Below are 15,926 nucleotides of genomic sequence, written 5' to 3'. Positions count from 1 at the left end.
GGAGAGAGGGAGGGAGTGGTTTGGTAGAAGATAACAGAAGCGTAAATCACGTAGGAGCCTGAAGGCGTGTAGCTACAGGCGCGGTGCCGCCGCCGCCCCATGGAGCTGCTGCAGCAGGACGCACGTCTGTACTAGCCCGGACAGACTGGTTTTCTCAGAAAGAGTGAACCATACCAAGAGAAGAAACAGTTGCCCCTTTTCCTGAATGATGACATAAAGCTTACACATACAATCAGGTCTTAACTAGTTGTTTAATCTAATATAAACTTTAGTGCAAACTTTTTTCTCCCCCTTCTGGCAGTGAGAGTAATTACACAAACACTGTCAATGTAGTTACATTGACTGGACCTGAATTGTTCTTCCCCACAGGCTGCCCCACATTGATGCTACATGTATTTCAAACTTTGAGCCTTTGAGTCAGTGTGTGGTAATAATTCAATAATTCAATAATGAAGGCTGAGCAGCTTCATTATAGAAACTAAAACTCATTTTGTCTGGCAATCCACAGATTGCACATCATGTCTGTAGATTCTTACTCACAGTCTATCCAGTGTCACAGATGGCTATGAATGATAATGTGTCATGTAGTAAGTCATCTTGTTGCCGGGTGTCATAACTCTATTGGCTCACTAGATGGTGCTGCTGCACTTCACTGAGTTCGATGCTGAATTAAAAAACTTAGTGAAACTGGACACAGGAACTAAAGAAAACTATAATCTTACAATCTTATAGTCTTTATTTTCTTTTTCTTCATTACAATGCTTAAAGATAATATTGTGTCATTCATTTATTCATTCATGTTGATTTCAATTACTCCTTGAGTCTTTTGTCTGTATTTTTAGGATGTGACTGGTTTCAACTTTCTGTCACAAACATCTTCAACACAACCTGATAAATATGTCTAAGAGTTTAAATCGAGGCAACTGAACTCAAGGGTTGTTTTTGAAGATGTTTCACCATGCATTCCACTGAGTGGCCTCTTTAGTTCTGCTGCTGTTCTGGTGGGGAGTCTGTGTTTTTACTCACATGACTAAGATCCCTGTTATTTGTTAATGGTCAGTTCACAACCAGAAACTGTGTCAGGGCCCTGTGTAGGACTGGTTATCAGCCTACTGTTAGGGTTTGAATGGGGGTGAAACCTGCTAGGAAGGGATGAAAGGAGAGAGTTGTGAACAGGTGAGAGCTGATGCTTCAGCCCTCCTCCTCTGTTCAGAGAGATTTTTTTCAGTTTAACATAGATGGCTTCTTTGACTCCTCTTTCAAACCATCTGTTCTCTCTGTCTGGAATGTGTACTTTTCCTCAAAGGAGTGGCCACTGTCTTTAAGGTGCAGGTGAACCGCTGAACCCTGTCCTGTGGAGGTGGCTCTCCTGTGCTGTGGTATTTGTGTAGTGGTTTAGTGTCACCAATATATAGATCAGCTCATTCCTCGCTGCACTGAACTGCATAAACTACATTGCTTTTTTTTCCCTGCAAGTTTTACCCACCACAACAGCAGAACTGAAGAAGGGGAGGTGGCGAAACGTCTTAAAAAAATCCTTGAGTCAAGTTGCCTCGATTTAAACTCTTGGACATGACTATGATGTCCACCCAATAGTTTTTAAATCTGAAGTGACCTGATTTTCTCACATAATGTAATTAAAACAGAAGCAACAGCAAAGCAGAGAACGCAGCCTAAAATGAGACAGATCATTGTTGTATTTATTTTTAAATCCAGTCATATCATTAGTACATTACAGTTACATTACATTTCGTCTCAGATTGACCTCCGTGCATACGTCACAATTCCCAAATGCAGCGGCTAATCAGTTCCGACCAACTGAAGCCAAATGATGTGAGGATTTCCCACAAACAATCCAAATACATAACAGAATAAGGAAGCATGCAAACTTTCTGTAAGCTGAAAGTTGAGAAATAATGGAAGTAGTGGGACTTTTCTATAATTTTTTTTCTGGGTCCTTCAACAGGGTGAGTTTTGCTGACAAAAAGAGTACAGATCATACAGAAACCAGGGACAAACAGCTGACTGTGTCAGAGGAGTGTGACTGTGTGACCTATCAAATTATTCACATCAAGGGAGACATTAAAGATCCTCTGGACGGCCATAAATAAAATGTTTTTTTATCTCACTGCATGCAGTGCAGACGCAGTTCTGTGTCACACACAGCTCTACAGCATATCTCCTGCAAGGCTTCATTTATGCAGACATGTGGTAGAACTGAAGACACCCGAACAGCAGCCAACAAGCAGAAGCTGCCCCGTCAGTTCTTGGAGCTTTTACCATGTAAACATGACGAGACAAACAAATCCTGATAGATATCTAAAATACTGATATTTTGTGGAGAAAACAGGATATGCATACATTGGTTCTCAGAACTGACCACAGGTTCAGCAGAGGAAGTTGAATGGTGAACAGGATCCCCCACAGAGTTTCTGCTGTCTTGTCTATTTAAGAGGAAACCTCAGTCACAGCCAGATGCTGAATTGACGAAGTCACTGTCCTGCTACACAGAATGTCTCGAAGGAATTCTCTGCTCTCCCACACAGGACCATTGTTTCTCCTTCTGCTCTGGCTTGGTGGCCCGGTGACCGGAGAAGTCGCACAAGACTTTTCCCACTGCCTCGAGTTCTTCTACAACAAAAATCCTCCAACAGGTGTCAGTTCAGCAGAATACCAGCCGATATGCCAGCGCTACAAGAATCAGTACCACTTTGCCAGCTTGTATCACCGCGAGCATCGTGCACCCCTGTACTCTGCGTACACTCTCAGTCCTGCGGACGGTAGACGGCCCAATGCCACATGGAAGTATGAACCACAGGTAACTAAATGATTCATATTTTTGATCAGATGTCTGATATTTACATGTGCTGAGATGTAGGCAGGAAAGAAATAGAACAAACATTAACATTAGTCAGTGGCTGTCCGTTCCTTTGTAAACTTCTAAACAGAGACATGTTCTTTCAGTTGTCTTATTCCCGGGCCTGCCCAGAGATGAAATCTTTTCACATCCCTGTCGACCAGAATGTGATTGAAAGCCAGGCAGTGCTGCAGGACTACAGGTACTCCAATTTCACCAAGGGCCATCTAAATCCCAGTATGCACCAGAAGACTAAAGAAAACCGAGAGGCTACCTTCACATTGACAAACATTGTCCCTCAGCGGGCCGGCTCCAACTCTGGTCCCTGGAACAGTCTGGAGAACGAGGTGTTGAGAAAATTCAAGGCCTTCTGCCAAGGGCCAATGTACGTGATCACCGGGGCCATGCCGTACATCTCTAAGACCCGCTGGATCAATAACAGGGTATGTGTTCCTGAGTACATGTGGTCTGCTTACTGCTGCCCCTTGTACAGATCTGACCTTCCTGAGTCTGTGAGGCAGGCTTTTCCTGCATATGCTGCAGTGGGAAGAAATGATCCAAACAGCGGAGAGGAGATTGTGCCTGTTAACATGAAGGTGAAGGCCACAAAACGGGGCTACGATGTGAGGCAGATGCCTGTAGAGACCCTGGAGGGTATCCTGGAACAACGGCTAGCAGCACCCATCAGGCTGTTTGATGGTCTCTGTCAGAAAAATAACACCATCTTATAACTTTTGTCTAATTTTTTGTCATTAATGTGACCAAAAACACAAAATAGTACCAAACACATGAAAATACTTACAAATAAAATCATTGATTATCTGAATAATTGTGTATGATTTCTCCACCACAACACCATGTGATCCTGCATTTCATGTCATCAACTGTGTGACTCTCTTTCTCTGTAGATTCTCTCTGTCTCTGTGTCTTTCTGCTGGTCTTTGTCATCATGTCTTATCTACTTCCTCTTCTTCTCTAGCTAGCTGGCCAACAGCAGGAAGCAGGTGATGTTTTTTTATTGCCATTGTTTGTCTTCAAGTGCTTGCTTAGGGGTCAGACTCTGGGTTTCTTTAAAGTGCCTAGAGACAATTTATTTAAAAAAAAAGCGATACAAATAAAATTTAATGTACAGGTCGTTTGTTAAGATAAGATAAGATAAGATAAAACTTTATTAATCCCGAAGGAAATTCTTGTGCCAGAGTGTATCAAGTTACATTAAATACACTTGAGTACAGAGTATAAGAGTATAAATCAGATCAGAGTACAGTACGCAGTATGAGCACAATATATGATATGGATACAAATATAGACCAGTGGAGGGAATGACAGTGATGCCTGACATGATCATCTAGCTCTTCTCCCTACAGAAAGGGGAGGAGTTATACAGTCTGATGGCCACTGGCAGGAAGGACCTCCTGTGGCGTTCTGTGCTGCTCCTCGGTAGTCTCAGTCTACCGCTGAATGTGCTCCTGTAGGACAGAGGTGTGTCATCCAGGGGGTGAGACGTGTTGTTACGAATACTGATGAGTTTCCTCAGTATCCTCCTCTCCGTCACCTCCACCACAGACTCCAGCTTCACTCCCAGTGCCGAGCCAGCCTTCCTGATGAGCTTGTTGAGTCTGTTGGTGTTGGCCGTCTTCATCCTGCTGCCCCAGCACACTATAGCGTAGAAGATGACCACTGAGTGGTAAAACATCTGCAGGTCTGGCAGATGTTGAAGGACCTGAGTCTCCTTAGGAGATACAGGCGACTCTGTCCCTTCATGTATATTGCCTCTGCGTTTGTGGACCAGTCCAGTTTGTGGTCATTGTGGACACCCAGGTATTTGTAGCTGTCCACAATGTCTACGTTGGTACCTTTGATGCTGACCGGGTTTGGGAGGGTCTGGTGCTTCCTGAAGTCCACCACCAGCTCTTTTGTCTTTGTGACATTCAGCTGCAGGAGGTTTTGTCCGCACCACTCCACGAAGCTGTCCACCACACTCATGTACTCCGCCTCCCGACCTCTGCTAGTACAGCCCACAATGGCAGAATCATCCGAGAACTTCTGCAGGTAGCAGGACTGTGAGCAGGTCTGTTTGACAGTTCTGTTTTTTAAAATTTTTTTTGAGGTTATACCTAAAATAAAAACAAACTAGCGTATTGTGGCGTATCATATTATGCAAGATTATTGGCAAATAACCAGCACTTTAAAGTATTTTAACACCACTTTCCTTAGGCCAGTGTTTCCAAACCAGTGTGCTGTGGCTCAATAAAGGTTGGGAAACACTGCCTTATGTAAGGAATTGGAAAACATGGATTGCCATTAAGGTGTCTTTGAGATCAAGCTGTGCCTGATGTGCCATCTTTATCAATACTTTTAAACAGCAATAATTACTCTAGCTGTGGAAATACTCAGACATACTGACATGCTCCTCCTTTGGATTCAATAAGAAGAAAATTCACATTTTGTGGTCAGACATTTAAATAATGGAACATGGGAAATATCTTTCAGGGAAACTCTTAAGGCTTTGTTGAGATCAATCCTATGTGTTATCAGCTGATCAGATCCCCAATGGAAAGCTCTGATCCCAGTGTTTTTTTGCATACACCTATCATGTCTCAATGATGTTGACCTTTGACCTTTGAGTTTTTCCAGATTTAAGAATGATGAACATGAGGACAGACTACTGCAGGTTATTAAAACAAAAAAGACGATACTGTTACAGCAGCTTTCAGCAGCCAGGGAGCAGAAACAGTTCCTGCAGCACCTACCACATGCTGTCACTGTCAGAGTGTGATAAACATCAGCAAGTCATGGTGTTAAAAAGCATGTCAATTAATAGACCTGATGGATTCAGTTCTTCTTTTTTTTATTAGCATAAGAATGTGCTAAAGGTATATTTGCTGTTTGAGAGCTGAGAGTGACTGCTGCACTGAGAGCAAAATACGCCGCCTCACTGCCAGGATTTCACTTATCAAAAAGGTAAGAGCAGTTAAATGAATAATTACTGCAGTGATTTATGTTATTTAACCCTGGCTGATGCATTGAGTCTCTTCTTATTTCGATGTTGAGTGGGCATGCTCTGTGAAAGTTATTATCGCTGAAACTACTACTTATTGATCAGAGATCACTTTCAGACTGAAATCAAACTGCTCTGTTGCAGATTGTCTCTCAAAGGGAAAATGCAACGATTCTCCACTGCAGCTGTGCTGCTGCTTCTAGCCTGGATTGGTGGTCTGGTCACAGCAGAGGTCGTCCCACAAACCTTCCATCAGTGCAAGAACTCCCTCTATAAAGGAAAAGATCCAATCCCTAAGTATATCACTGGAGACAACTATAAGTGGATATGCCAGCGCTACAACAACATGTACCGTTTTGCCACCCTGTATGATCCGAACCAACGCGCTCCACTGTTCTCTGCATACAAAATCACTGGACCAACTAAAAAATGCAAACGGCCCACTGGTGAGGTCTGGTATTTTGAACCACAGGTAAGATTAGAAAAAATGCACTCCAGTAAAACTATTGTGTTCATCAAATTCTACATTAAAAAAACTAATTAGTAGAGTAGTAGAGTAATTATAGGATTTCAGTGTTTGTAACTCGTCTTTATTTACTGCTTACAGCACTAAAAAAATGTCTCAAAATGTAAACACACCATTCTCCCCTGACTACACATTTTTCATGAATTTAACATAGATGCAATATGTTTTTCTCTCACAAAGTTGGCATCTCGTACAAAAGGTAAGGACATGAAACCTTTCAACCAAATGACCGAAAAGGACCAAAATGTGATTGAGAGTCAGGCAGTCCCTGCTGACTACTACAACAGCGGTTACACAAAGGGGCATCTCAACCCCAGCCTGCACCAGGCAACACAGGATGACTCCAAAGCCACCTTCACCCTGACGAATGTTGTTCCGCAGCGGGAAGGCTCTAATAACGGACCCTGGGCTGAGCTGGAGAGAAATATAACTAAAATATTCGAGACATACTGTGAAAAGGAGATGTTTGTGATCACTGGAGGCATGCCTTATGTGAAGGAGAAAAGGATGAAGGAAAGAGTGTCTATTCCTGAGTACATGTGGTCTGCTTACTGCTGCCCATCCCCCAAAGCTAACCTTACTAGAAAAGAGAAAATCTTCATCCCCACATATGCTGCAGTGGGAAGAAATGATCTTAACAGCTCAGAGGAGATTGTGAAAAAAGTGAATGGGTATGATGTGAAGAAGATGTCCCTGATGGAGCTGCAGGACATCCTGAAACAAAGGCTGAACTTAAGGAAGCTGACTTTGTTTTATAATAACTGTACAGAAAAATCAGGGGAAAAAAGCAGCAGCATGTGAATATCTGTTAAAATGTGGCAGTAGCAGAATTCAGATGCACAATAATGCTTTATCGTTGAGAGCTGGTAGATATTCATGTTTTAAAATGTTTTCACTGACCTTCTTCTAACTTTTAAATTCATGGTAACCTGCCTGTGCACACAAAGAGCAGCATGAGTGTTTTTTTGCTTGAAAAATGGTTTAATAAAAATATTAAATGGAATGATGGCAGCCAATGAATGCTTGCGATAAATACAGTATTATTTTTGCGCAATGAATGCTTTCTCTCTGCTTACTGTCAACCTGTAAGATGTACTTTTTTCAATAAAGCAAAACTGAAATGGATAAAAAGTGCCCTGCTGAACTGAAATGTTATTTATTAACACAAAACACAAACACAGAAAACTGTCCACTATCTTTTCAGAGAAATTCTTCTTCAAGGGTTTGTTTTAAATAAACAGTAAAATAGGACGGAGAAGTGACACGTCTTACTTGTGATCTTTGATCAATGTGCAGGTTTTTGGGCTATTTTAACCCCTCGTGTGAGAATTGGTTGAACCTTCACACAACACCCCTAACACAGAGACTTATAAAAATCATTATAGCTGCACATAAAGTGTGTGTACTCAAAATGCATTAGCCTGTTCATATTTCCTAAGTTTAGGACCTCAGTATGTGTAAAGCCTTGGCTACACGGATACTCTATAATTGGGTGCCACCTAGTGGACAGGGAGTGAAGTCAATACACCACAGACTGAACAATGCAAAGTAAAAACAAGATTAAGAGTGCAATATTGCTAACACTGAAATTGTACCAAACACATAAAACAAACAAATAGAAAATATTTCCAATTGATTATCTGAATAATTGTGTATGATTGCTCCACCACAACACCATGTGATCCTGCATTTCATGTCATCAACTGTGCGACTCTTCCCTGTGATTCTCTCTGTCTCTCTCTGTATCCTTCTGCAGGGCTCTCTCGCTGCAAGTTTGTCCCTCTCTCTCTCTCTCTCTCTCAGGTCATCTGTTTGTTTCAGGTCTGTTTAATACAGTTTTGTTTTTAATTATTTAATTATTTTCAGTTTAAAAGTAAAATAAAAAAAAACAATTGTATTGTGGCATATTATGGCATATCGTATTATGTAAGATTATTGGGAAATAACTAGCACTTTAAAGTATTTTAACACCACTTTCCTTAGAAATTATCCAATATGAGCCGTGGCTCAATAAAGGTTGGGAAACACTGCCTTATATGATGAACTGGAAAACATGGATTGCCATAAAGGTGTCTTTGAGGTGAAGCTGTGATTGATGTGACATCCTTATCAATACTTTTAAACAGCAATAATCATTCAATATCTGGGGTAAGAAAGAAGAAAATGCACATTTTGTTGTCAGACAATCATGTCACAGTGAAGCTGACTTTTGGCCTTTTAGATATCAAATGTCAGCATTGTTTTATAACTTTTATAACTTAAAGGAAACATGAGACAACAGGAGTTTGGCTTTTCCAGATTTAAGAGTGATGAACATGAGGACAGACTACTGCAGGTTATTAAAACAAAAAAGTACTGTTACAACAGCTTTCAGCAGCCAGTGAGCAGAAACTGCTGTCAGTTCCTGCAGCACCTACCACATGCTGTCACTGTCAGAGTGTGATAAACATCAGCAAGTCATGGTGTTAAAAAGCATGTCCATCAATAGACCTGATAGATTCAGTTCTTCTTTTTTATTAATATAAGAATGTGCTAAAGGTACATTTGCTGTTTGACTGAGAAGACGTGTACTTCTGAGAGCAAAAGCACTCACTTCCTGAATTCAACTTAGCAAATAGGTAAGAGCAGTTGAATGGATAATTACTTGGACTGGATTGAATATGGTTTGAGAAAGAAGAAAATGCATTTTTTGTTGTCAGACAAACCGTCCTTTCAAAAAATAGAAATATCTTTCAGAGAAACTCTGGGGCTTTGTTGAGAATAATCCTATGTGTTATTAGCTGATCAGATCCCCAATGGAAAGCCTGGCTTCTGTAATAATTTTGTGTTGCTGGTTCTTTTGTTGTGATTTGATCCTGGTTTCTTGATTATTATGGTGTTTTGTCATTTAATTCCTTGTTTCCTGTATGTTTTGGTTTTGTTTTGTCGATTGTTCCCTGTGTTCCAGCTGTCTATGCTGTGTTGTGTCTTGTGTTTCCAGTTTTGCTTTGAAAGGTCTCGCCTTCCTTTCCTTTTACTTTCTTCTTGTTTCCCACCTTTTGTGATTACCTGCCCCGCCCTGATTGTGTTCACCGGTGTCTTGTTGTCTGTGTCTACTTCCTGTGCTCCCCTTTGTTCTTGTCAGGTTGTCTTGTCTAACCATGCCATCTTGTCTGTTACCCCTTCTGATTCTTGTGTGCTATGCCAAACCTCACCAGCCCTCAGGACCACATGAATGTTGAAAACCTTGTTTATGACTCTTGCCAAGCTTTGTGTTTTTGGAAATTGCCTTTTGTGTACCAACCTCTGCCTGAATAAAAGTCTTTGCTTTGAACTTTGACCTGTCGCCTGCCTTTGCACTTGTGTCTGCATCTCCAAACCCTGACAGGTCTGTTGCAGATCCTCTCTCAAAGGGAAAATGCTGCGATTCTCCACTGCAGCTGTGCAGCACTCCTGCTTCTAGCCTGGTTTGGTGGTCTGGTCACAGCAGAGGTCATCAACAACTTCCAACAGTGCACTGGATGCAACTATAAGCCGCTATGTCAGAACTACAACAATGTGTACCGTTTTGCTAACCTGTATGATCAGCATCGTCATGCTCCACTGTTCTCTGCATACAAAATCAGTCATGCATTTGAAGAATGCAACCGGCCCACTGATGGTGTCTGGTATCATGAACCACAGGTAAGATTAGAGATAAACTGCACACAACTATTGTGTGGATAGCAAATTCTAGAGTAAATAACATTTAAAAACTATTTTAAGTGAGTCATTAGGAATTAAATGATAAAAAACATATCAGGGCTGGACAAATACCTATAAATATGCATCTCATATGAGAGGTAAGGACATGGGGCCTTTCCTAACCAATGAACAAAATGTCAGGCAGTTCCTGCTGACTACAAGGGCACAGTTTACACCTTCGGTCAGTCCTTGTGTTGTCCTGTTCTGGCTGTCTTTCTGTTTTCTTTTGAAAGTGCTGTCTCCCTTGTGTTTGTCTGTGTGTTTTACTTCCCTTTACTCACCTTTGTGATTGTTTGCCCCACCCTAATGTGATTCACCGGTGTCTTGTTACCTAGTCTATTTAAGTCCTGTTTGTGCCGGATCGTCTTGTTGTCTAGTCCTTTGTTACCTGTGTTTCGTGGTTTGATTCTACGTCCCCTGGGGTTTTGTAAGTAGTTTTGACTGTTTCATATTTGGTTTTTCATGATTTAGTTTTGTAGTTTTTGAGTTTGGTATTTTGTTAAAATAAAACCTGGACTACTGAAGCATCTGTCTGTGCCTGAGTCCTCTATACCCAGTCCTGACAGGTTTGGCTTGTTTCTTTGTTATTGGTGCGTGTGATTTTTTTTTTTTTTTTTTTTTTTTTTGTGAAGTGATATTAAAGCTCACCTTTTTGTTGAACATTTGTCTTTGGAGTCATTTTCTTTTGGGTCCTTCTTTTACTAACGATCCTTACATTTTACACAGTGAATACTTTCTCCCTGTGTCATCAGTTGGGGTTTGTTGTTGATTTGATCCTTGTTTCATGATTATTTTCGTGATATATGACTTATTTTCTTGTTACGTTGGTATCTTTGTATTGTTTGGTTTGGATTCCAGCTGAGGGCTTTCTGTATGGAGTTTGCATGTTCTCCCTGTGCCTGTGCGGTTTTCTGTGGGTACTCTGGCTTCCTCCCACATAAGATGTGCTTGCTGGAATAATTGGTGACTCTAAATGAGTTGTAGGTGTGGATGCATGTTTGTCTGTTACTCTCTTAGCCTTGCACAGACTGGTGACCTATCCAGGGTTTACAGCCTCTCGCTCATTGATACGAATAAGCTCTGTACTATGGGACAAAGTGGGTTCAGGATGGGCCTATCGCTCACTAATAGTCGGGATATGTCTTCACGTTGCCCAATGACATGACTGACTGACCTTTGTTTTTTGTTCACAGCGTGAAGAGTTGAGGTCAAATAACATTTATATGACCAAGAAAAAGTCAGTCAGATTTCAGATGTCACGTACAGGAACTTGACATCTGGTGCTAACGGAGCACCCTGCTTCTGTGGAAAACAATTGACAAATAGACTTTCGATAAGAGCTGCAGTCAGTCTTAATACCTTCCATCACTTCTCTTAAAGTGAAAAGTGTTGAAAGTGTGCAACTGTTGTTGCTTTCAACATGAGTGAAGTAAAGTACAAAATGCAAATTAAAACAGGTTGATTCAAAGCGTACAGTTAACTCAAAATTTTACAACAATATATGTATTTCTGATTATATAATTTGGGGAAATGTGTGCTTTTGAATAACATCAGCAAAATGAGACTGACTGCTGGAGTTTAAACTGGGAAAAAAAAAACTTCTTTTTGAACAAATCTTGTAGAACAATAAAAATGTTTGATAGTGAAAGACAAAGCATTTCCACACACTATATGACAGGGCTGTCCAGGGCCGTGCAGAGACCTTTGGAGGGGCAGGTGCTCAAAGTGAAAAAGGGGCACATGGAGCATGAATTTGACACATCATACAGAAACACACCTTACAATATAACTGGTTGAATCGTAGCAATACATATTCATAAAGGGGATACAGCAATAATTTAAGCTGTACATTCATTTAGGACATATAAAGATAATGTGTTAAGTGAAGGGGGGGGGGTCATCCCAGTTTTGTCAACCTAATGGTGGTACTACACTAACAGATTATGTTATGCTAACAAAATAGGTTTACATCTGTTACGTTCTACCTCTGTGCCACCATGATTTTAACCACAAAAAACACATTTCTGTTTCACCCTATTCCCAATGAGACCATCAGCTGGACTGTCAGATTTTAGAGAAAGACTTCACAAAACAGATCAGATTGAACAGATAACTTAAGCTGCATAACAGGTAACGTAGTTCACCACGAATCTGTGCTGATGTGTCTGGTTGACTTGATCAGCCATTGGACACAAGCAGTTCAAATGAAGTGACTGAAAAACAAAGAGAGGGATCAATAAAGAAGGAATGTCACTCCTTGGCTGTGTTTGAAATCACTCACTCACTCACTCTCTACTCCCCATATGGGGAGTTCAATGTAGGGCACCATACAGTGAACTCATTGTGACAGCATTTTCAGACATTTTGGAACCCTCATTTTTTGTCGCTGTTAATGTCTTTGCTTATGCAAATTAAACGAGCCGATCTCTGCCGGCTAAACAAACTACGTTGTTAGCAGTTATAATTTGTGCCCTACAGCCCAATAAATGTTCTATGGCAAAACATTAATGAAGCAAACACAGTCGGTCATGCTACATTCTTTAAACCATCATTATATTTATAAGACAGGTGACGTAGCTTCCGTCATATAGGGCCCTATATAGTGATGAGGGAGTGATTTCGAACACAGCCGTAGTCTGTCACTTCTGGCTTGCCCCAGCTATATGCCATAACGTCTGCTGCGTGTTCATGGAACATGTGCTTGCAGCTGAATCGCAGACCTCACCTGGCAACAAGAAATTCTATTTTCTGATTGGCTGATAGGTCGCTAATTGCATGCACAAACATACCAGTGCTGCAGAACCTGCTCACCGGACCAGCAGTTACTCCCTCGGTGTCGCCACCAGCAGTGGCCGACCGACTGTAATGGCTTAGAAGCGCTCAGCTACAGGGCACGTCAGGGCAGAGAGGGCACGTCGTGAATCATGTGACCGACCAACGTAAATCTAAGTTATTATTATATCGTTCTTTTTACTATTATTTTGGACCACACAGACTGACTGTCACAGTCGCCCCGGGGCTGGGGCTGTCCAATCTGGGGCCTAGAGGACAAATTAAGAGGACTTGACCTTTGAACTGCTCATGTTGATTCTTTTGTTATGTCTACTATCAGACATTTTTCTCATGTATACTGACTCTCTCTCAAAGGGAAAATGCAGCGATCTTCCACTGCAGCTGTGCTGCTGCTTCTAGCCTGGTTTGGTAGTCTGGCCACAGCAGAGGTCGTCAACAACTTCCACCAGTGCAAGAACTTCCTCTATAAAGAGATAGATCCAAAGGGTGTTACTGGAGACAACTATCAGCCGATATGCCAGCGCTACAAAAACAAGTACCGTTTGCCACCCTGTATGATCGGAATCGTCGTGCTCCACTGTTCTCTGCATACAAAATCATTCCTGCATCTGGACAATGTCAACGACCCCCTGTGGAACAATGGTATTATGAACCACAGGTAGGATCAGAGAAAACTGCACCTTAATAAAACTATTGTGCTGACATCAAATTCTACATTAAAATAAAAAAGTAAGTAGTAAGAAGTTCCACGACTTGTGTGATTTCAGAGCACAGAGTTTTTTCTTTATTTTTAGTGCTGTAAAGTCTTACAGGTGAATCAAATCTGGAAGTCTAGTGTTTTTTTTCCATTGTCTGTCTCAAAATGTAAACACACCTTTTCTTCCATGAATAGAACATGGTCACGTTTTAATAAATGTTTTTCTCTCACTAAGTTGGCATCTCGTACAAAAGGTAACGACATGGAGCCTTTCCCAACCAAGGACCAAAATGTGATTGAGAGTCAGGCAGTCCTGGCTGACTATGCAGGCACCCCTTACACCCTTGGTCATCTCAACCCCAGCCTGCACCAGGCAACACAGGATGACTGTGAAGCCACCTTCACCCTGACAAATGTTGTTCCGCAGCGGGAAGGCTCTAATACCGGACCCTGGGCTGAGCTGGAGAGAAATATAAAGGAAAGATTCCAGACATACTGTGAAAAGGAGATGTTTGTGATCACCGGAGGCATGCCTTATGTGGAGGAGAAATGGATGAACCAAAGAGTGTCTATTCCTGAGTACATGTGGTCTGCTTACTGCTGCCCATCCTTCAAGCCTAACATTCCTAAACCTATGAAGGACCGTTTCCCCACATATGCTGCAGTGGGAAGAAATGATCCCAACAGTCCAGACGACATTGTGAAAAAAGTTAATGGGTATGATGTGAAGGAGATGTCCCTGATGGAGCTGCAGGACATCCTGAAACAAAGGCTGAACTTAAGGAAGCTGACTTTGTTTGATAATAACTGTACATAAAATGTATTATAAGAAAACAGCAGCAGTCACCATTGAATATCTGATCAAGTATGACAGTAGCAGATGCAAAACAGTGCTTTATCTTTGGGAGCTGGTAGATTCACATTTTAAAATGACATTTTTTTTTTACCTTGGCCACAAGCTTTACTTCTTTGTTCTCTTTAAGCTTCTTCGAAGTTTTACAGTCTCACAGAGCAGCATGAGTTTATAATCCTTGAAATAAATGAAGAAATGAATGCTTATGATACATAAAATGTGATTGTATCAAATGAAGGCTTTCTCTCTGCTTATGTACATTTACTTTTTCAAGTAAAGCAACATTTAAATCAAGAAAGAATGTGCTGATTTATCAATGATGTGACTAAAAGACAAGCTGTCAGAGATAAGCAACTTCAACAGGAGCTGATTCTTGAATTCTTATGTAAACAGGAAGTGTGCATTTTATTGATTGAAACATGTCCAGGAACAACTGGAAGTGTGCCATGGGAAATTATCCAATTTGTGCCGTGGCTCAATAAAGGTTAGGAAACACTGCCTTAGGTAATGAATTGGCAAATATAGATTGCAGAAGGTGTGTTTGAGGTCAAGCTGTGATTGATGTGATCTTTATCAATACTTTAAAACAGCAATGATTATTCTAGCTGTGGAAATACACAAAAATACTAACATTCTCTTTCTTTGGATTCAATATCTGGTTTAAGAAAGAAGAAAATTTGTGATCAGACAAACTGTCCATTTATCAAAATCGCCTAAATAAAAGTCTTTGCTTTGAACTTTAACCCATCGCCTGCCTTTGCACTTGTGTCCGCATCTCCAAACCCTGACAGTTCTGTTGCAAATCGTCTCTCAAAGGGAAAATGCTGCGATTCTCCACTGCAGCTGTGCTGCTGCTTCTAGCCTGGTTTGGTGGTCTGGGTGCAGCAGAAGTTGTCAACAGCTTCCAACAGTGCAAAAACTTCCTCTATAAAAGAATAGATCCAAGGGCGTCACTGGAATTAACTATAAGTGGACATGTCAGCACTACAACAATGTGTACCGTTTTGCCATCCTGCATGATCAGCATCGTCCTGCATACAACATCAGTCCTGCATCGGAAGAATGCAACCGGCCCGCTGATGGTGGTATCATGAACCACAGGTAAGATCAGTGAAAAACTGCACTCCAGTAAAACTATTGTGTCCATAGTAAATTCTACATTAAATAAAATTACAAAATCATAATAAAATTAAAACTATTTTAACTGAGTCATTAGTCAAATACCTACGCATCCCATACAAGAGGTAAGAACATGGGGCCTTTCCTAATCAATGAACAAAATGTGACAGGCAGTCCCTGCTGACTGCAAGGGCACAGTTTACACCTCAGTCAGGATGACTTTATCAATTGATTTTGGACTGCTGTCCTCTGGATTGTCTTGTTTCTTTGTTATTGGTGCTTATTGTGTTTCAGGATTTGTTTTTTTTGTTTGTTTTTTTTTGTGAAGAGACATTAAAGCTCACCTTTTTGTTCAAC

At 41.1% G+C, this 15,926-nt stretch overlaps 2 protein-coding genes across 2 annotated transcripts; both read left to right on the top strand.

Moving 5' to 3' along the window:
• The first annotated feature begins 1,935 nt into the window (after nucleotides 1-1,935).
• On the top strand, nucleotides 1,936-3,700 carry LOC114442682 (endonuclease domain-containing 1 protein-like). The gene is made up of 2 exons (XM_028416451.1): nucleotides 1,936-2,818; nucleotides 2,965-3,700. The coding sequence occupies exons 1-2, from the start codon at nucleotides 2,513-2,515 to the stop codon at nucleotides 3,586-3,588; spliced, it is 930 nt and encodes a 309-aa protein (XP_028272252.1). The 5' UTR covers nucleotides 1,936-2,512; the 3' UTR covers nucleotides 3,589-3,700.
• Nucleotides 3,701-5,761: 2,061 nt separating this feature from the next.
• Nucleotides 5,762-14,667, top strand: LOC114442956 (endonuclease domain-containing 1 protein-like). The gene is made up of 3 exons (XM_028416849.1): nucleotides 5,762-5,821; nucleotides 6,003-6,330; nucleotides 13,833-14,667. The coding sequence occupies exons 2-3, from the start codon at nucleotides 6,022-6,024 to the stop codon at nucleotides 14,412-14,414; spliced, it is 891 nt and encodes a 296-aa protein (XP_028272650.1). The 5' UTR covers nucleotides 5,762-5,821; nucleotides 6,003-6,021; the 3' UTR covers nucleotides 14,415-14,667.
• The last annotated feature ends 1,259 nt before the right edge of the window (nucleotides 14,668-15,926 follow it).

This window comes from Parambassis ranga, chromosome 10 (genome assembly GCF_900634625.1).
Source record: "Parambassis ranga chromosome 10, fParRan2.1, whole genome shotgun sequence".
Taxonomy (NCBI): Eukaryota; Metazoa; Chordata; class Actinopteri; family Ambassidae; genus Parambassis; species Parambassis ranga.
Note: the sequence above shows the minus strand (reverse complement) of the source record. Positions and strands in the feature narration are given on the sequence as shown.